General features: G+C 35.5%; 1 protein-coding gene across 1 annotated transcript in view; it reads right to left on the reverse strand.

Annotated features, from left to right (window-relative positions):
- Positions 1-22,788, reverse strand: part of FBN2 (fibrillin 2) — a 167,066-nt gene that overhangs the window by 18,924 nt on the left and 125,354 nt on the right. The window contains exons 35-48 of the mRNA XM_074931320.1: positions 21,515-21,637; positions 21,020-21,142; positions 16,240-16,401; positions 15,090-15,158; positions 14,337-14,462; positions 13,641-13,766; positions 12,972-13,124; positions 8,076-8,144; positions 7,408-7,533; positions 6,447-6,572; positions 5,883-6,008; positions 4,207-4,323; positions 2,117-2,245; positions 1,686-1,805 (exon numbers count right to left, since the gene is read on the reverse strand). Of these exons, the coding sequence (XP_074787421.1) occupies positions 1,686-1,805; positions 2,117-2,245; positions 4,207-4,323; positions 5,883-6,008; positions 6,447-6,572; positions 7,408-7,533; positions 8,076-8,144; positions 12,972-13,124; positions 13,641-13,766; positions 14,337-14,462; positions 15,090-15,158; positions 16,240-16,401; positions 21,020-21,142; positions 21,515-21,637 (1,695 nt within the window). The remainder of the gene's footprint in view (positions 1-1,685; positions 1,806-2,116; positions 2,246-4,206; positions 4,324-5,882; positions 6,009-6,446; positions 6,573-7,407; positions 7,534-8,075; positions 8,145-12,971; positions 13,125-13,640; positions 13,767-14,336; positions 14,463-15,089; positions 15,159-16,239; positions 16,402-21,019; positions 21,143-21,514; positions 21,638-22,788) is intronic.

Raw genomic sequence — 22,788 nt, forward strand, 5'->3', positions numbered from 1 at the left:
GTCCTCTCCCCTTCATTCCCATAAAATGAAAGGAAATACATTAAATGGGTAGGTGAAAACTAAGAAATTTTTCCGTGGCTCCCGTCTGTTTTGTTTTCTCCTGTTTTTGTTTTCTCCTGCATGTAATCACACTGAGCTCAGAAATTTATCTAGCCATTGCCAACCATCACATTACAGGCAGACGTAATGAATTCTTATAAAGCTGTTTGCATATAAGGTCAATAGAAAGTAGTGGGGAATGTACATTGCAAAAGTTGTCATAATATTAATCATATCATCATGTAAGTATTAGTACAATCATGTGATTGTCTAAGCATTTTCTAGGAACTTTAGCTGCTAATTTTCTGAACACGGCAGAATGAAGAAAAAGCAAAAATCTGGCAGTACCAGTGCTGTCAAAAACATCAAGAGATTCTGTGAGGATACTAAAACGGCTATAAACAGTGATCTTCCTGGAAAACCAAAAACTTTCATTTTAAATTCATGAATTTACAGCTGTAGGTGATTTGGATTAATTTCAAACATAATTGCTAATATGGAAATGGCAGCTGCCAAAAGAAACCATGAAGGCAAACTGAATATGGTGGTGTGATACAAAAGGATGAGAGAACTCTGGGGCTCACAAAATAGATCCTCTTGTTTAAGACAAAAATTAAAAAAGGTTCCTGTGATCCAGTTCCTGTGCCCATACAGATCAGGTGACTATAGGCCAAATCTTTATGTCCTCAGCAGTGTTTTCTTCAGTCTATACAAGGACAAGCTGCTCATTTATTATTGGAAGTTATTTGGATTAATGTGTATCTGGGGTGTCACATCAGCTAACTTAAATCATTTAAGCTGAAAAACGGGTTTCTTAAGATAGTCACAGTGGAGAGACAGGTGCTTACTCTCTCCTCTGACCATGCAGAAACCTAAGACTTCTAGGTTAGCTACTTAAAACTAGCTGTGTGCACGTTCCTTGCCAGGTGCCCCACATAGTTAATTTAAATGCCCAATAAATTCACAGTAGTCCTGTGCTTTGCGCTGCTGAAAAAGGGAGCTGTAACTTTCAATTTTTTTCTCATTCTCTGCCACACCAAATCTGAATTCATTGTGTGACATTCAGCTCCTGAATGATATTCAGGGCTTTAAACAAGACTTATATGAACAAACAAGAACATCAAACTGATGCAAGGTCTGCTGTACCCTATTTTTCCTCCTGTGGAATCAGAAAACAGTTAGAAGAAACCAACTTAAGCAATTGTTCCCATAAGCTCCATAATTTTATCAAGATTTTTAAACTTCATAGCCCTGTGAAACCCTAAGCTTAGTTCATGCATTGATTGCCAATAATAACCTTTCTGTAAACATTATATAAATCCAGTACACAGGCTGATTTGTTTTATGAATGATATTTTAAAAAGAAAGTGAATGAAAAATACTTTTTTTTTTTAAATAAGGTATTTTTGTTTGCAATAATGAAGACATTAATGTACAAAATACAGTACAATACAGTAAAAAATATCTTGCCTTCCATTTTTAAAACCTCTTCCTGAAGATTTTTCCTATTATTCTCTGTCACCATGATTTTAAGTTGGGCGACATTCACAAACATTAGGGTGTACAACTACTTTCCACCACATTAGAACCAGACAGTTACTCTAATTTTTAAATTGTTCAGAAGCAACAATTACAACTTGCCTTACCAATACAACTTTCACTTTTGACTTCATATCCTGGTGGACAGATGCATCTGAATGATCCTTCCAAATTTTGACAGGTACCAGGAGAACATGAACCAGGTAGTGCCACACACTCGTTAGTATCTTTGGAAAGTAGATAGAATGAAGAAAGGTTTAGAATCATGTAATTCTTATGATAACAAACCAGGCTTATTAATGAAAAAGACTGTAGGATTCTTTACTAATTTTCTTTCTCTAAGGCATTTAAATGCTTGAAGATTAACAACTATTCCAAAACCCAGTTACTTTTACTGCGTTTTCAGTAAAGTAACTTTTTTTTTTTTTTTTCTAAATATACTTAGATACTCCGACTGTGGTGCTTCCCTCTAGATGGGAGCTAACAATTTATTTCAGCTCATCAGTACTTTAACATCTCCATGTGGTATCATACATACCAATGCAATTCTTGCCATCAAGAGTAAGTTCATATCCTTCATCACATAAACATTTGAAGGAACCAATTTCATTGAAACACCGTCCATTTCTGCACACCTGACCAAAGAAGGAACTGCACTCATCGATATCTATAAAAAACCAAAAATAAAACCCTAGAAGCAACAGTTGAGTCCCAGCACAGTACATACAATATGCTATAAACATGCTCAAGTTGCAGTATATATTTTGGTGGAAAAGGCAAATTTTGCAGAAACAAGGGAATAACTTACAGCTAGTGGAAAGTAACTCTTGCTCAAGTACATTAAGGTATATATTCTATTTAAACAACATTCTTTTTTAACAGGGTATTATAATTTTCAAACTTTCAGCATTACCTCAGCTACTGCATCTGTAGACATTCAATTACTGCCAAGTGACTCTATGAGACTAACTCCAGACACAGAAAAGAAAATGTAACATGGAATGTTCTGGAGTTTATATGGATATATATGTGCTCGCGTTTCATCCTAAAACCTGCCTTGTGATTTTCCAATTTTGGAATATGTCACTTGCTTTCTGCAGGATGATTTTCTCCTTCATACCAGCTCTGAAAACGAGGTTTGAAAATGCTTATTAGTTTGTTGAGTTACTTAAAAAATGCAGACTTAAAGGAGCACTGCATAAGGAAAAATACAGATGAGAAAGTGTCAGAATAAATGAAAAGGAGATCAGATGTCATGGCTAAGAACAACTTGCATTTTGCTGTTTTACAATACTTGAATTTGAATGATGGACACTAACATCAGTTATACTGAAGATGTTTCAGTTGTCTTTGGAAGCATTAAGTAGCAGCTCCTGAATAAGATGTACCTTCTGCTTCAGATAGTACAGCTGTGACTGTGTTACTAGTTTATTCCATAGTGCACTTCTGCGTTACAGTTCTACAAGTACAAATACCTCCAAAGTATTATACTGGGATGGGCTAAACTGCCTCTGAATGACTGGGATAGTGTGGAAGAAAGCCCCAAGGCTCTCCAAGCTGTCAAGAGGAGTGCTATCAAAAGGCCAAGTTTCTGAGTCAGCTTGGGCTCCTTGGCCTTGAAGGCACAGCCTGGAGCAGAGGTGCTGGATGCTCTGGGTAGTAGACTGGCAGCTATATACTGCCAAGGGAAAGAATCTCCTTGGCAAATAGGGCTATTCTTTGGCAGCAGACTCTTAATTGAACAAGTTTTTAATTTTCTCTTTCCTAAACAGGGAGAGAATTTCAAATACTTACTTAAGATGTTTTATTTCTCTCCTGAACCAGAAAGGAACCAGTAGACTTTGTTCTGTCTTCCTTCTGTAGCAGGAAGGAATGTAAAGCCTTCCTCTCTTTTGGCTTATGGTCTGCACAAGGGAGAGGATCTCCAGAGACTTACGAGCCTGTTCTTCAGCCCTGGGAGATTTTAGTTGCTTTATCGCAAGTATCCAGGAATTTAAAATGTCCAAACCCATCCCATATTCTGGTGTCCTGTGCTTTAAGGAACAGGAAATAGCAATGCCTTTATAAACTCTGTATAACCAGAGTTCATCTTAGGGGAGCAGATTTGGTAGATTAGTTGTACTGGCTTTCTTACTGCTGGTCTGCTTCCTCTTTTGCACTGTGTGTAAGTGTCAAGTAATATGGTGAAATAAAGAAGTTATTTTAAATTAATGAGGCCTCACTGGTGGTGTGATATAATATACGCTTATTGCGAGTGTGCCCATTGCGAGTATTGAAAGTGTGCCATTTATTGGACTGTGCCAGTAGTCAAGGACGTGTGCTGTAATTACCCAATAAATGTAAAGGAATTGAGGGCTTCATTAAAATGTCAGTTAACTGTAAGGTTACCCAAGTGTTGCAGAGATTTCAGGTTTACTTTATCTCAAACTGGCCAGTAAAAAATATTTTTCATTAGATTAAAAAATGATAGTAGTGACTAATCTCTAGGGCTGGTAACTATCAGTTACTGCACTCAATTGACTTTCTGGCACCCTGACCTGTCTTCTCTTTGAGTTTTAACTACTTACCATCCTCCTTAGTATACCAAGCTGGCAGCAATGAAAATAAAGTTTGGACTACATCACCTACCCGTACAATCATTATTATGAGTTAATTCAAATCCTGGATAACACAGGCAGTTATATGATCCAACTGTGTTTTTACAAGTTCCATTTCCACATGGATGGTGTTCACATTCATCAACATCTGCAGAGGGAAACAAAACTGCATGTGGGAACTGATTTTCCCAGGTACCCATTAATGTGTTATCTGTGCACAGTGACAATATTCTAAACCTCAGTTTCTCCTTTCATCTGTCATGTCTTCTATTTATACTAGGGATTTTTACAGCTTCTGGGTACACATAGGAAAGTGTTACATGATACATTTTTAATATTTTTTTAAAAATAAAAGATACTTTTACATGCAAAGATAAAACTAAGTGCACGTGCAGTACCTCAAAGGCTCTATTTTTCATATTAGCATTTCTTAATTTGTTAATGTACACTAGTGATCAGAACTTAATGCAAAGGATGAGCATCACAGCCCTGGAAGTATCACAAATTTTATGTTTATATTTTATTCTTAAGCCCATGAAAACCTGTTGAAAATGCTCTATAAAGGAGTTTTGTGTCATTGTTCACAAGTCAATTTACATTATGTCAATACTATATCCAGAATTATAAAGACTGCTTACAAACTCTTGGAAGCATGCTTTTTTAAAAGACACTAAAATTCAGCGTTTCCTGCTGTGTGTTTCAGTAATTTCTGGAGTTTCATGGGGAACTGGAAAGCATTTACATCTTCTCCTAGTTCTTGTGGACTTTCTGAAACATTTTATTTATTTACAGAAGGTAAATATTTTGTTGAACGGATCCCTTCCATAACCTGTAATTGTCTAAATTTGTATTTCATGCTATGAAATTTTTAGAATTAGTTTTAGTATTATTTAAACTTACTGTTTTGAGTAACCGGGCTTTCAAAATTTTGCATTGTTAACACAAATCACTTTCCCAAATATCCTCCTCAGATGGGTTTGACAAATGTGATTTAGTCCAAATATGAGAAAACTCAAGTTGTGTATGAATATGTGAACAGGTTTTAAATGTCTGTGTTCAAATTAGAACACGCATGTTACAGAAGACACTGGACTGCTCTATAGCTTATAACTGACATTGAGATGATCACTATTTCAGAATCAAAATAATTTTTTGGCTATCTTTCTCAAAGAGAAACGTATTCACAATATGCATCACCTTTTCTTTTTAAAACCCTGTAGAACTGATTACAAAACACTAAAAGAACAAGAAAAAGACTCTTATTTTGCAATCTTATTTCTTATATCATCTCTATCATATCAATACAAAATGAGTATAGATTTAAGATACATTAAATGTGGGATTCTGTGTTTTAAATGAAACATGGACTCAATTTCTAAATAATTGAAAAATCTTTTTTTTAATCTTCAGACTCTTATCAGTCTGTGGTATCGTCTAAGGCACTATGATACATTTTTATGAAAATTGTGTTAATAATATTCTTCAGTAACATGAAGCTATCTATGAGAATACTGTGATTTTTTTTCTTCAAACTGATATATCCACTCCAAGAACAACTTCACATACTTTATTCACAAAAATCCAAAACTGTCTGAATTGGTCTTTTAATGTCACTAGAATGTTGTCAAAAATCTAGACTCATCTCCTCTCCTGCTTAAAAAAAAACCCCTAAACAAGCCACACACAAAAGCATTTTTTTTTCCTTACCCATGCACATAGTCTGGTCTTGGGATGCCTTAAAACCATTGTGACATATGCATTGGTAACCTCCTTGAATGTCCACACATAAACCATGACTGCAAACATTAGGAATTTCCAGACATTCATTACGATCTATAACAGAAATATAAAACAGATGGTACACATTATTGACTTTTATTATTCATTCATTTTACAAAAACATGTTTTTACAATCTGTTATTATTAAAACCAAACTCAAAATTCTCTATAACTAAACCTGAATCATAACAAAACTTCATTTTATAGGAACTTCTTGCCTATACACCTCAAGGTCAAAATTACTGTTAGGATTTAGTTAATACATCAAGAACGTTCTTTTAAAATTTTACCTCGTCTTTTCTTCCCTTCTACAGAGAAACAGGGCTATAAAATAAAAACTGTTACATAAAACAGTGGAATACGCAAAGTATTCGCAAAATATATGCAAACAGAAAACAAATGATGCTTTTACCCTTCGAGAGAATCATACAGATACCACTGATAAGGTACAAACAGATTCAAACAGATGAGAAAAGTCAACTGATTGCTTACCAACACAGGCACCATTGGGTGAAAGTTTAAAACCTGCAGCACATTCACAGCGGTAACTACCAGGGCTGTTGATACAGTCTGCATTTCTCTGACAGAGACTGTCTCCATTGCTGCACTCATCAATATCTGAAACACCAAAAGCCATGGTTCAGACATCAGAAACCATGAGAGGATTACTTCTGCCTAGAATTTAGATTGTACTGTCTGTCTTGTGCAAGATGAGTCTTTCATCCTCAACGAAGCATGAATATTCTGACCTTTAGCCTCCTGTGCCGTAAATGCAAATGAAAAGCAAAATAAATACAATTTCATACACAGCACACTTTTTGCATGAAGGAGGATTCTATGAATCCCACTTACTACACACAGAAGTGGCTTTGCAATTTTAAATGTCTGCCTAAATAAATTAGTTTTTGTATTAAAAAACGTTCCTCTTTGTCTTTGAACTGAAATATTAAATGGCACAGTTTGTTAGCTTTTTAAGGTGCCCATGTCAGCACAAGACCCTTGAATACCAATGACAAAACTCCTATTAATTTTTAGCTTCTATGAATATCTCTAGTTATAAAAATGTAGAACAGACATAAGATAGAAAATAATGAAACTTTTCTTTGAGAAGTTTTAAGAACAAGAATTAAATTTCCTCCCTAGAAAAAGCATTTAATTTACTTATAATTTACTTATAAATTTTATTTACTTATACTTACAAAAGCATTTCATTTACTTCCTGTTTAGGAGTCAGTGAATTGCTTGACACAAAGCTATTATAAATTTTATTAAGCGCATGTGCATATGTATTAAAGAAAAACAAATCACAAACTGATTTATAGACTTGAGCCCTGCAAAGCAGCTCACAGTCTGTCTCTTAGATTTTGAAAAACGTGTGAATTAAATGTTCCCTTTTCCTGTAAGATATACATACTTATGGGGCTAAGTAGAAAATAACATCGTATCAAATCACCTTCACAGACCAAGAGCAGGTCATTGTAGCTGAATCCAGTGGGGCATTCACAGCGGAAGCTGCCGATCTGATTGATGCAAACACCATTTGAACAGATTCCTGGGATTTCCTTACATTCATCAATGTCTGAAAGTGAGATGAGCTAGTCAAAGTACAGTACTTTATGGCTTTATGTACTCCTTGCATTCTCAATTTCACTGTGTATAAAACTGAGTTGTATTAAAAGTTCCTTTTAATCCACAGAAATTGTATACAGGATACAAATCTAAACATACACTCATTATGAGAGAAAATAATTTTGTGAAGTTCAGGAAGTGATCATAACAGAGTAATACTAAATATTAGACAAGATACAGAACTGTTACAAGTGTGCAGATAAGTCCTGCAACATTTTTGAAGCCAAAACCTTTTATCTCACTAACTAAAACTCAAACCTATGAGCTACGACTGAGGGTGAGCCAAAGATCGTAACAAAATGTAGAAATTAAAAAAAATATATCATCAATATTTTACACAAAATTGGTCTTACAATTTATGTCACATCTGTAACTCCACAATGAAATTAGAGTTTTATTATGTGAAATGTTAATTTTGGTACCATTATGCAGCTGCAACAACCTTTTGGTTGCAAACCAATTTTGAGTTAAAATAAATTTAGTGAAACTTACCGACTGCTTTTCCAGTATGAATGTCAAAAGTGAAGCCAGGAATATTCCCACATATGTTCTTGAATTCAGCTAGAGCAAAACAGGGAACAATGCCTTTTTAGTGAGTATTTATAAATCTTCCAAGAATTACTTATAGTCTTCTCAGCTTTTCAAGAGCTGATATAAGCTGTATCTACTCAGAAGGGCCACTGCCTCCTGTACAAACTGTGTTGAAAATTCAGACTGCCACTAAATGAATGCAAATTAAAACACTAATTCATACTTCTCTTTTCTCAAATCTTTGCAGACTTTTTCACATGAGTAAATGCCTGGTTTGAGAAAGCAGCATTTCAGTTTTTAAATAGAATGCCTTAACTTACCTTTTAAGGTTTATTCCTGCTTTTAGACATCTGTAGACAGGATCTGCAGCAAGTTTCAGATAGGAGAAATAAAAGTAATTTATCAATACCTAGCCTTCTTTGATGATACTATCTCTGTTCATTTCTGCAGAGATTACTGCAGCTTAATTTCACTAAGCTGCAGAGCAGAATAGACACCCTGCTTTAAAAAAAGATGCTCCAAAAAAAGTATTGGTTTAGTATATTCATTTTATATCCTCTTTCCCAAAGCACCTTGAAGATGGGAAATGCACAGTATAAAATATGAAATCAATGAATCTACGTTTTTCATGGCAAGGTGTATGAAGTTGAGTGGATTTGTAACATATAGAGAAAAATTTCTAGCATGGACTCCATTATTGCAGGATGTAAGAAATAATTACTTCATTTAAAAAAGTATTTCTTATAAAGCATCTGTGTTGGCATAAGATTTTACTGGTAAAACAGTGCTTTCAAGAAAATGTATTACACCTTTACAGTACATTGATAAATTTTGATCTAGGTAGAAATATGAAAAATGACAGGCCTACAACTATAACTATCAAATTTGTAAAATACTGACTACTGGTGGAATTGTGTATTGAAAGCCCACTTGTTTGAGGGGAGCAAAATAATTCCAGTGTGAAGACACAACCAGTTTGAATTAACAGCTTGCTTTACGTGTGTGTTTGTAAACAATAACCATGCAGCTTCTATTCTGTATCTTTGGGGATCATATCAGCATTCAAATTCTCCAGAAAAATATTAAGTAACTTTCAATAGTAAGTTACTATTAATAGTAATTTCCAAACTACTGTTAAGCAAAAATTCCAAAGCATGCAGTAAATATTTGTACATTCAGGGCATTAAGCCAATGTAAAATATCCTTCTAAAGAACGTGGATAAAATTTACAATAATGTCCCACTGACATAAAATTCAAGGGTGTTCTGGAAGTGTAAAATCTGAAGACTGCCATGAGTCACTGTGACAAGTCTACTGTTTGTAGTGCTGAGGACCTACAGGATGCCTATTTCTATTCAACAAGAGGAAGCATGTCAAGTCTAACTCACCTCTAAATCTAAAATGCAATCAAATTATTAGGCACCTCTTTTAGCACCTTCTGGTTTTGTGCGTAATGTTCTTTAATCTATAGAGGTGATAGTTTATTTCTCTACTGGCTGTAGTTTGAGTTTCTTGATCCTCTGATTTTAATGGCAGCTCTTCAGTAACTTATAATTTTGTAGAGTTTAACCACTGGGGTTGTAACTTGGATAATTCTTGTCTCCCTTACACCAAACATTCTTACTTATTAATATTTCAGCAAATCTAGTTGATCATTGCTCAGAATGAGATTTGGCAAAATATTTTTTTCACAAACATTGTTTGTTCTGTTCTGTATAAGCCCAGCAGGATCCAATATACCTGAACTTCAGCATTTTCTTCTTTCTTCCATCCTGTTGTTTAATGACTGCTTAATGCCTACTGAGGTTATTCTTGCAGTACAGGATACTGGGCCATAGAAGTCCCTGCCACAGTGTTTTACCATCCAGCAATTTTCTGCTCTGTTATACTAACTTGTTTAAGTTTTGAGGGTTAGAGAACAGTTCTTTTCTGCAAGGAGCTTTATGCTATTTTCTGCTGGCAGTAAACCTGTGAAACACATACACTAGACAAAAAGGGTGCCTTGTGTTCACTACCCTGTCTCCATGGGCAATGACAACCTACTCCTCTGATAACGCGTAACATGTCACATCTGGGAGGATGAAGAAGAGGTTCTAAGGTCTTCTTTCATTCTGTGTTATGCTACCTACATGTTCCATGTAATAGTTTTTTCATATTTTTTTTTCAGTTTGTACTGTGTAGAAAAAAGAGCATATAATTAGGTAAGGACTGTATGATAATGCCTTTATACACAGTGCCAAATTATCCATACATAAACACATCTGAGATTTACTTTCTGAAAGCTTGCCTGTGCACCAATGACTTAAAAAATATTTCAAAACTTCATATACTTATCACTGTATTATTTTTCTAGGACAAAAAGATCTATCGCATAACAGGAAAAACTCTCTGAGATCAAGGAGTCTTGAAATCATCAAACCAGGAAGGAGTTCTGCAAATACTTGATTACCTTTTAGCAGTGAAGTAGCTTTTTTAGACTTCTTTGTGTGAAAAATCAACCAACCAAGAATGATTATTTCTGATTAAAGTGTACATGGTAATGGTTATGATCTGTGTAATGTGTAAAACCAATCAGTACAGACTTTACTACCTTAAAGTCATCAAACAGAGATGAATTGTTGAGCATAAATATTATGAAAAGGAAGGAAGAACTGTTCACAAAGGAAAAAAATGCAAATGCATTGGCATGTGAAGTTCATTTAGAGAACAATTCAATTCTCATCACAGAAGAATAATACTCTTAATGTGATACTGGGCTCAGTCTAGCAAACTGGTTAAGGTCAGTGTATCATAACCCCTGTCTGTGATATGTAGCCATGCCCCCAGACTCCAGAACAGCTGATTATACCACACAAGTGCAGCTATTCAACCATTCCCACTTGGAAATTGTGTTTGATCCCTCATGTAATCTCTTTCCATTGTGAAAAAGGTTCAACCATGTCTCTAAATACAGTAAAGGCATTCAGAAGAGCTAACAAGGCAATATTGAAATATTTCAGGAAATATTTTAACCCTGTAACTGCTTGCAGACTAAGTGGAGTTGTCTTAACAGATCTTTAAAAGCTGTAGATGTTTTTGAGAACTTCAGTCTTATCAGTTTAAAAGGAGAAATCTTTCTTGTATCCAAGATTATTAATTGCATGAAATCCTGCTAGTACTTTCCTGTACTTTTCTCATCATGTCGTCATCATGATGACAATTTTATGGCACTGAGATAAATGACTATGGGAAAAAATTTTATGAGCTCTTTGTGATAGCAAACATGTATTTCCTCTCTCAAGCTTATTTCCATCTCCCATTCCTCATGCTAGGAACAATCCATCATTCTCCATCCTCCTACTTAAGAAAGAAAAGGAAGAGGCTGCTTTTTTACTTTTCAGTCTTATTTTCCTCTTCTTTACTGCTTGTGTGGGGAAGTCTTTCTCAAATTATCCATTTCCCTTACGTGACCAGGATGAACACTTCAAACAAAAGTAATACATTGTTTACACTAACATCACAAATGATGCAGCACCAGAGGTACGGATTTAGTGGTAGTAAACTTGGGGCAAAGTCAATTAAACAATAAAATGTCTTTGTACTAAACAGGCACCTGAGTGTTTTAGTTTTACGTAGGCAAACTTGCTCTTTTTTGCAAATATAAGAATCTTTTAATGAAGGACAGGTGTTACTGTCAGGTTTCCAAGTTGGTGATTCTCCCATCAATTAGTTTGCTGAGTTGAGGTTTCAAGGGTGTTTTGCTCCAGGCAAGGAAATCCATAAAGACTAATTGATAAAGAACTGTACCTTATTATTTTCACCTCCTTTATAGAAGGGAATTTTTAGTTTCTTTTACAATGCCCAACTTACTGAAATTTTGCAAGTTCATCACCTTCAGTAGAGAAAATGTAAAAGCAACCAAGAGGATCACGCTCAGGTGTGAGACATAAATGAAAAATCTAGAAAGGCAATACACTCAGTAATGAAACCCAGTCTTTTTGTTCTGACAGACTAGGACTACTAGGATAAATGTATCCCCAACTATGCAGTAACTAAATTTACTATCCTAAATTAATTATCCTGGAAGACAGACCAGGCAGCAGGCATCTCTTGTCAGCCAGCATCTTCACATCCAGTATTATTGCCTAATGACTGCTCCTCCAGAAACCTCAAAGTGACAGCTTTAGAGAGAGGAGTTCTGTAATCACACATTCAGGAAACTTGTTTATGTCTGCTGAGCCACACTGGTAGGTCTTACCTACACAAACACAGATTTCTGACATAAATCTAAATAACTGAAAGTAATTCTATGTCCATACACCTCTGAAAGCCATGGTATTGTTAGAAAGAAAGGATAAAACAATATATATAGAGAGAGCCCCATCAACCAAGAAAAAAAACCCCTAAATAATTGTGTCTACCTACAGATACCTGTCTTACAAACATCCTTTTAGCTACAGGGCTGACATACTTTTGCTGCAGATGGGAAGGTCAGTCTGTACTTTCCAGGCCTTTTTATTAATCTCAGTGACATCTGACAGTAGTTTTGCCCTTGTCTTCAGGGGCAGCTGAGAGGGAAAATATGTATGGTCTTCCTGAATTTTTTTTTCATCCAGGGGGAATGATTGGTGCTTTCTAACTATTCAAGCTGTATCTTTCCACTCAATATGGAGTGATACTTCTTCCACTTAAATATATGGAAGAAATACCCATTCTTGTTTAGCACACCAAGACTTAATCCAGTCAGTGAGAGGATAGCAGGATACTGTTTTGGGAGTACAGCAAAGGTATTTTGGGGCTGAAATGTTACCAGCTAATAAGTCAAAGGAGCAAATAAGCAAAAAAGTAACAAAATGGCACGATTATAGTAGGCTTTACCTGTTCCTGGAATTGGACATGGTTCACAAGGTTTGTTCCAAGCTTTCCCAACATTGTACGTGCAACAACACATCCTTTTGGTCACATTGAAGGGCAGTTCATTCTCACAGGAGGTTCCATTATAGCCTCTGTAGCAAAAACTTTTCCTCATGTCTAAATGTGAGAAAAGCATCACTTACAAAGTGACCAACAAACTAACTTAAGTAAATATCAACCCCCTACCAACACAGACAGTGGTTCATTAATTCTGGCTTCTGAATAAACCTAAGCACATATATGGATGCATTTAAAAATAATTTAAGGATGAAGTAATCTACAGTCTCTGCTTTAGATTTACCTGAAATTTGGCATATTTTCAGTTTTCATTCAAAGACACAAAAGAGAAAAATAAAAATTCCCAAGAAATCAGAAACATGATGTAGATGCTCATCAGATCCATTTGTACAGTAAATCCTACCATTTGGAAATGACTAGTGAAAATAAAAAAAAGATTTCTGAGTTCTGTTAAGGAATAAGAGCACTTGAACACTGCACATCAATCACTGGGATCTCTTTCCTGCTACATGACATAATTGTCTGGGAGTTAAAGGTAGGAAAAAGCAATACAAGAATTGGCCCTGAAACAGTCTGATATTCAGAGAGTTCTAGTAAAGATGACATTTTGCATACCCATGCAGTTATGTCCTCCGTTCACCTGCATATATTCAGGTGGGCAAATGCAGGTGTAGTTCCCCAAAGTATTATAGCAGGTGCCGGGACCACAGACACCAGGATGTACAACACACTCGTCAATATCTAGAGATCAAGTGAAAACACTACAATTAACAACGGAAAAGAGGACAAGTCCTAGCAAATGTTTCTGATAAATATGACCATAATAAACCACGCTAAGGTTACAAAAATATTTCCTGTGAAGGCTAGCTTGGAAACTACAGCTCAGATTTGGGTTAAGTGACTATTGTAACACCTGGTGAAGGGTAATATTGTTAACCTCTATTAAGTCCAGCCAGTGAAATGCAAGAGAACAACCTAAAGAAATTCAAAGTTGTTGAATTTACCGCTGAAACTGGAGCACCATCAGCTCCACAAAAGACATTTACACCTTCTCACAGGAATGCTACTGTCAATTTTCATTTCTGTCAATTCATTCACTACTCCACTGAGAAACGACCTTTCAAGTACTCTATTTATAGAAACAGGCATGTAGAAATGAACATCCATGTGTTGCATATTAATTTTATGTTAATCATTTCACTGGTGCCAAAGATAATGATATGTGTGGGTACCATATCCACTTAGGGATATAAAATTAAAAATGATAGTGTTTTTCATAATAACTGCACTGTGATAGAGAAGGGTATCAACCTTCACAGATTCTTGTCTCTTCACTGAGGTAGTAGCCTTTTGGACATTCACACTGGAAGCTGCCAAAAGTATTGATGCAATTTCCACCTTGGCAGAGACCTGGCAGTTCCTGACATTCATCGATGTCTGAAAACAGAGAACAAAATCCACCATGTTTTCATTCCAGAAATAAAAGAAACAAGAGGCTTTAAATACTCCCCTGAAATTTTACCAATTAGTAGCTTTTAACTGTCACATGGATTTTTTTTGCTTCTAAACTGCACTCTATGAAAGCGTGGATGAGATGCTCATTCTCATCCACTTAAATAGCTCTTCAGGAGCTGTTTCAGCTGGATGAGCCCATGGAGTTCAACTTCCATTACTGTATACAGGAATTTGGCACCTAATTCCTCATTCCCGCATGCTCACTGGAACCAGAGTTTCTTTGTTCAATGAGTATTTCCTGAAACTTATACCTTCCACTGATAAGCTGTAATTTTCATAAATGACTTATCCTTCAGGGGCCATTTCAAAGGTCAATGCAAGTATGGAAGCACACAAAAGGTATGCATCATCTTCCCAATGAAATATTGCTGGACTTCCTCAATATTCTTTTACAGTACGCATTTGATCACGTTGTCCAATTTATATTAGCAGATGGTTTTGCTTTGCACTAGATGTAATGGTATCTGAAAAATATAGTTCCTATATACATCTCTCCCAAGTTCACACTTTTTTATTAACAGCCATCACAGACATTGATGATGAACTCACCTTCTAAAATAATTGTGATGGGATTTGGTCTGAATCCTTCTCCCCCTGGACAGAGAGTATTATATTCCGCTAAAGTAAAGTATAAGAGAGAGCATGTCAGTTGTATGAAGAATAAAATGCTACAGCAAAACCATAAAATTTAATTTGTGTTTTTAATGAGTCTTCTTCCCTGCACTCATTGGTGTTCTACTTTTCTTGACCTATTCATAGTAAATAAAACAAGTGCATTAGATTAGTAGAAAATCAAGGTAAGATTTAGATTTTATGCTTAAAATTATTAATTTAATGCTTAAAACATTACCAGAACTTCAGATACTCTTAAGGCAGGCATAATGTTTTCTCTATACTGTGCCTTTATAAAGGCACATATTTCCCATTTTGACTAGTTCTTTAATATGAAATGCCAGTATACCATCAAATAAAGATACGTGTTAAAATTGGAATCAACACTATTATAAGGCTATTAAGAACAACATGCTTGACATTTCTGTTTCTTTATTCACTCAAACAACTTCGAAGTTCTGCAAAATTGCTAAGTACCATTGGTAACAGTTTTGAAAGTACTCAGAAGTAATTTAGAAATAGTTAACCAGCAATTATCAACACTTTCCTTTGAGAACTACTGTAGCTCTCCAAATAAAAGGCATGGTTTGAGTTCTAAGCATTATTAATTTCTTTATTTTCCTACCAACATGGAGTTGCTGAGCAAAAATTCCTAGTAGATGCATGCAATCCATTCAGTTCTTAAGACACATAAGCATATCCACAACTACGTTAATTTTTTTAACGGGAGAATTAGAAGTGAAATAAGATAAAGTGCTCCAAACTACCCGAAGTACATGGGCCTGGTCCAGCGGGAAGTGCCTTCTGAAGTCACCACTGATTACTGTGAGAATAGGCACCAAGTCGGTCACAGAAGACTAAAGGTCAGGTCTTCTGATACTCAGGTATCACCACTGCCTCACCCCTCTGACAGTAGCAAGGAGATTTTCTTTTACAACTGTGTCAGAACACTGCTTCATGAAGTAAATCAGTTTCTTAAATGATAAATGTATAGTAATACAGTAAAAGATTTAAAATACTTTTTCCATCCATTGTTAGCATCTTCTATAATAAAAGGGTGGAGGAGAAGAAGAGAACATTTTCTTACTGCTGTTTACAGGGGGACATGTCTCACAGGGGTTTCCCCAAGCCTTTCCCAGAGAGCAGCAGCACGAGGAACGACTGACTCCAACCCCTATTTCAGTGTTGCAGGATAGGCTCCCATCCCCTTGTGGTCCATACTTCAGGTAGCAATTGCCAACTCGGTTATCTACACATAAAGCACATATGACTACAGCTGCACACAACGATCCAGACAAAGGAAGAGCAGGCATTAATTTTAAAATTTCATAGCTTGAAGCAGGAATTCAGGTAACATTATGCTTTTGAAGTCATTTGCAATCTCAACTGCTCAGGTACACTGACAGTTACTGATGTTGAGAGAAAACAGCAGGGAAAATGGGTGGCTTCAGCTTTCTAAGTACCCAGACATGAGTTTAAAACGTTTGCATGTCTTCCAAAGTCACAGTATACTCTAATGTAGCACATACACTATTCAGTCTTTCACTCCAGAAAATAGCAGAAACCTTGCTGCAGTTTGCTGTTAGTATTTCTTCTCCATATTCTGATCATGATTAGTCTATGACTGATTCTCATGGAATTACAATAATTTATATATTTTTCTGTGGAATCACAGAACAAAGTCATGTCAATGGAAGAATACTTTTACTGGCAAATAAATTCTCCAGAATTATTAATATTGAAATAAATAATCTAAATGTGCAGTAAGTTTGAGGAAAATTAGTTTGTTAGTTCACTCGAATTGTAACTTAATGATTTAGACAATTTCTGGTATCAGTAGAATGCACAAGGAATTTAAAAGGTAAAGCAATGAGTTTTCTTACTTCTGCACATATTCTCTCCTTGTTTTTTTTATAAATGAAAAGTAACTAGCAGTGAGTCATAAATATAAGGAACAAGAGGATAGTCAATTACTATAATATTTCTTATTACAGCAAAGTAAGATGAACATTAATTTCCTCAAAAGTAGCATTATAATTCTGAAGATCATCTCTGTGAATTAATTGCTATCAAAGGTTGCCCCTAAAGAAGCACAGAAACCCAATCAAAATGTTTTTCATAAATTCATTGTATAAAGGCCACAGTGCCAGATGCTACAGTTTTAGCAATTTACATAGAGTAAAATGAACAAGTATGATAAATGTGGGTAGTTCATACTTTCAGAATTTCCAGTTTCACAAATATCTTGATATGACATGTGTTTTTAAATAATCCTGAGGTTTGGGACATATCTATGAAAAAAAACAACTGAATTGTTGGGTACTACTTGTTCTCAAGATCCTCCAGTTAGTTAAATATGTTTAATATAAAAACACAACTTCAAATTAATTTTCAGACTGAATATTTTTTTAAAGCATTTTAACATCAATCAAGAGAAAACCTTCAAGCTTTCTAAAGGATTTAAATTTATAAAAATTTAAGCATTAATAGACAAGTTTGGGTGAAACTTTCTGCACAGTTTTAAGAGTGTACTGTAGCAGAGATTGAGAAACAGGAGTGTGTTCCTAGACCCCATATATTCTACAATAAATTTCAGTATCTCACCATAAATGCACATTGTTGTAAAGATAAAATGTTACGAATTAAGTAGCAGATGGACATGTATTCTGTACCCCTGAGCTTCTAATGAAAGAAAAGAACCTTCAAGCAGGGTATCTTTATCTCCCTAAGGGCAAGATTTGTCTGAGATCACTGATCAGCATATATTAGAGTGGAAGTCCTTTTTTTTTTTTTGACAATATAAAATGATCTGCTTTTTTAAAAGTGCACATCTTGTTCTCATTGCATGTTCTCATTGCAGACTTGAGCTGAAACAAGCCAAACATGGTTATTCTGAGAATACCTATCTCCTCCCGTTCTCAGAGGAACTCCATGCTTCTCTCCATCTGTGATAGCATGAGACATCTGCTTTTTAAGGAGAAACCAAGAAAGGATTTGGCTTCATTCTTCTTGGGAAAAGTGAAATACAATGGACATCCTGGAAGACAGCTTCAGCCTAAGACCTCAGGCCCATTAAGAACAATAAGAGATGATAGACCTTGGAATGAAGGCAAAGCCTAGAATTCTCTAGCAGAATTATCAATACCGAGTAAGCTTCAGTTTACTCCTCACATGAACTGTCTTGACATGATACCATGTTCATCTTTGCCAAGCATAATATTTCTGTTTCTTCTGAAAGGAACCAGAATTTAAATTCCTCCACTTTGTTTTCTCAAGCATGCAATAGAAAGTGGTATTGAAGAGAACCAGCAGCTGCTGTCCTTTACAAGAAGTTTCTGGAACATTTTTCAGCACAACTTGTGCATTCCAGAAGCAAGAAACTTTCCTCTTTCTTGGCCAGAAAAAGGAAAGCCTGTGTGTTGGGTTTTGTGGTTTGTTTTTGTTTTTGTTTTTTTTTTTTTTGTTCTTGTGTTTTTTTTTTTTTGTTTTTTTTGTTTTTTGTTTTTTGTTCCCCCCCCCTGCCCCCCCCAATGACTGCAAGCTTAAGAGTGAAAACTGGGTCATGTTTTACCATGTGCCTGTGACACAAACATGATTGCAAGTGAAGTCACTATTTGGAATTGGAGACCTGAGACTATAAAGAATCACAAGTAAACTGAACTTTAGTTCGTCCACCTTTGGACTGCCTAAGTCAGTGAAGCAGATAAACTCAAAGCATACCAAATCTAGAACCAGAACTAGTATTGGAATGGCAAGTGTCTCTGTTTCCACTTCCCCTGCAAAATCACTTACTCTCTGGAAATATTACAAATGAGAACTCTTGTTTCAAAACCTAACAATGCCTGTAATTGTATAAAACAGTGTAACTAATACATTTTCAGTTGCACATGGTGCCTCATCTTTTCAAGGGCTTTGAAAAGAATGGGCACCAAAGTGTTGTTTCAGTCATGGATTAGGGCTTTATTATCTTACTCTCATGATATTTCATGGGAAGCAGAGGCTTTGCTTGCCCCTGTCAAAAACAAAAGCTGAATGTTCAATGAGTGTTTTATGGACTTTGTCACAGAATCATTTTGTAGAGAAAGGGAAAAAGGGAAAGTGTACACCTGAGTCTTACAGCTCCTCCCACAGACAGGTAAGTGGATATCAGTTCTGCCACTGTCTGAAAAAAACTAAAAACTAAAAACTAAAAAAAAAAAAAAAATTAAAAAAAAATCCAACCAAAAACCCTATGTTTGCTTGGGCGCCTAAGTCTTGGGAGTCTCTTTTCAGACAATCAGTTGTTGAGAAACTAAAAATGCTTCTTATACAAGGGAAAGGAGAAGAGTCTTTGTACCAGAGAGCGGAACAGCCCTAGTAGTATTTTCCTTGGGACAGAAATAAGGAAGGGTGAAATATTTTTTCTGCCACTTTCTTATTCAACATTTTTTCTTCAGAGAGGGAGGGCTTATTTTATGATTTGGGACTCTAGATTTGCTAGATTTACCCTTGAGTAGGTTCCCCTTCATTGTGGGGGCTTCCTTCAGGAAACATGGGACCCCTGCCAAAAATGTCATTGGGACAACTGGTCTCAAAATAGACTGTCAACTCCAACACCCACTTTTTAGTGAAACAGCTAGCAGTAGGATAATTAAGTCTCATAAGCTTCTTCAAAGATCACTTAAATTCTTTGGACTTGCAGGGCTGATCATACACAGCATCTGGCTGTAGGAAAGCATAAGAATCTCAGTAGTTACATGCTGCAGAAAGGGAGCCAAAAAGGTAAGATTTCATTACTTCAACAGAATCTTCAGATGAGACAAAGCTAAAAGCTGAAGTCAGACTGCAGCTGCGGAAGAAAAGTATTAAGGCAGGAATTGTCAGAAGAATCTATGGGAAACAGAAACATACGTTTCAAAATTCAATGGGAATATATTATGCTACACTTCAACTTTAAAAATTTCAGCTTAGAAATTTAGAATAAATTGGTCACGACTGCTGACGTCTACAGGTCTCAAACAGGACTTCCTTCTAGCATCCAGAGAAGCAAGAAGCAATATTCATTGGCAGAAAATGGAAAACATGGAAAAGATGAGAGGTAAAATTCATTCTGAAGGAAATCTGTATTTCTTTAGATATTATTTGCTTAGAATATATTTATTTGCTACCACACTGTAGTATTATTGTAAACATATAGAAAATGAATAGAGTCCTAACTACCATCGAAGGAGAATTTGAGTCTTCCCAAAGTAATAAAACAAAAAGGTTGTTTTCCAAATAAAAAGTTAGAAGGCTTTCCCAAGATCACACCCAAATGCTGTGTGGGCTGAGCCTTAGCCTCTTGCTAAACTCTGCCCTTCCCCGAAACTTCCTTAGGTTCCTAGTATATACTTTAATCACATGACAGTCCTATATCATGTAGCAAGGGGGAAAAGTAATGAAAATTCACTTTAAGTCTGTAAGACAGAGACAATTACCTAAACTACAGTGAGACATGTCTTTTACTTTTTTTCCAGTGAAATAGATACCACAACCAGATTTAATTCCAGTTTAGACTTAAGCTAAACACATAAAATCAGTCCCATGACAGATCTAGGATTAAAAAATCCAGTTTTTTAAATGAGAATTATTGACTCGTATGAAAATACTGATAATATACGTTCCAAAAAAATTGGAAGAAATAAAAAAAGGTGTATTTTAAAAAGGTGTATTTTAAAGAAACTATAAACACCATTAATCAGTTAAAATAACTCCATCTCTAGAAACCTATATAACAGGATATGCAGCACATGGAAGTAAGGTTTTTCTATTTAGCTACCCTAATTCACATCAAAACAGTCATGCTGGCTGTGATTTCTAAAGTAATACTTCAGGTAGCTTTCACTTACCCACACAACCCACTCCAGTAGGATTCAGCTGGAAGTCTGGAGGGCAATTACACTCATACCTTCCAGGAGTATTTACACAAAGACCATTAACACAATTAATGGGATCGGCACATTCATCGATATCTAAAATAAGAAGGTTACATTTATAAATCTGCTCCCTGGACAGAAAAGAGTAATTTTACTTTTTAAAACAAAATGGGCAAGAAAATTTCAAATGCAAGTGATTTTTAGCTGAAATTGAACAAAAGAGCTACTAATAATTTACCACATGTTTAGGAATAGCCTTTGTACAGCTGCATATTTAAAAAGCCATTCTTTTAGTTCCATTCTTACTCCAAAGCATTCTATTCTACACTTGGCTTGTTTAGTGGGTAAAAATACACTCTCACTGTTTTAAGAGAATACAATGCATGTTTTGTGAACTCATATCTAAATTAAATTGGTACAATTAAAAAACAGTAAGTTTTGGCATATTTCTGAACAGAAAAGATATACCTGTACAGTTTCCCCCGGTTCGATCTAGTTCATAGCCATCATCACAGATACAATGAAACATTCCTGGTAGATTATTACAGGTACCAAATACGCATATGTTCTGAAAGGAGCATTCATCGATATCTGAAGGAATATATTAAGATCAGAAAGTGACGTATCATTACCATATTAGTATTACAATAGCGTGTTGTACTACTAAAAGCAAATGAAGACACATGTAACTTTAAAAAAATTTTTAAAAGCAACACTGAGTAATCACTTTGGGTTTTGCATAGAATGCTATAGCTAGGGATTTGTGAGGCTTTCTCCATTAAGGTGAATTATATTCCTGTTTTATGTAGTGTGAATTAAAAATCACAAAACTGACTTCTCAGGACTCAAAATGAAAAATAAGTCAAAAAGTCAGTAAGTTCCTTTCAAAATGTGCATTAAACAAAATGAACTGTAACACCATACAAAGGTGCCAGTCATTTCCTAGCTCATAGTCTGCAACATTGCTTACTAATGGCAAGTAAGATTTTAAAAATACCACTCTCAGGGGGAAAAAAAAAAAAGTATGGTAAGAAGAAAGAGAGGGAATAAGCATCAACAGTTACTTATATCTCCTTGGAGAAAGAATACAAGGAAAAGGAATATAGGAAGTAAGAATTATCTATGAGTTTCTCAAGCCCATGTTAACCAGTTACATACTAACTACATATAAGTGAGCTAAAATGCATACAAAGGACTGCCTGTGTGCTCATGTAAACTGAAGATGAAGTTAGGTGACCTTGTTAACTTAGTGCTAGAAAAGAAGTTAAATATTAACAGCAGAGAGTGCAAGGCAAGGTTTAGACACAAAATATAAAAGACTTCTGAGCTGAAGGTAAGAAAAGTAAGAGGGGAAAAAACCCCCTTGCATGTACCGTCTGATAGAAAGACTTATAACTTGCCAGAATAAAGCAGCTGTGCAGAAAGCTAATGAAACTCTAGCATGTACTACTGAGCTATTTTTAGCAGAGATGGGGAAGTGGGAAGTATTAATACCATTTTACAATGCACAGCTAAATCTTCATTTGAAATTCTGTGTGCAGCGCTCTCTTCAAGAGTGATGAACTAAAACTGGATGAGGTATAAAAAAGGGATATTAAAATGATTAGAGTAATGAAATATCTACTTAGAACCTGGCTTGCTTGCCTTGGTCAAAACTTGAGAAGTGTTATAATGCCTCTTTATAGGAACCTATAAGAAGGGGTAATTTTTGAGGGGGAGAGAAATTTTTAAGGGAAAATGAA

Source organism: Athene noctua, chromosome Z (genome assembly GCF_965140245.1).
Source record: "Athene noctua chromosome Z, bAthNoc1.hap1.1, whole genome shotgun sequence".
In the NCBI taxonomy this organism is placed as follows: Eukaryota; Metazoa; Chordata; class Aves; order Strigiformes; family Strigidae; genus Athene; species Athene noctua.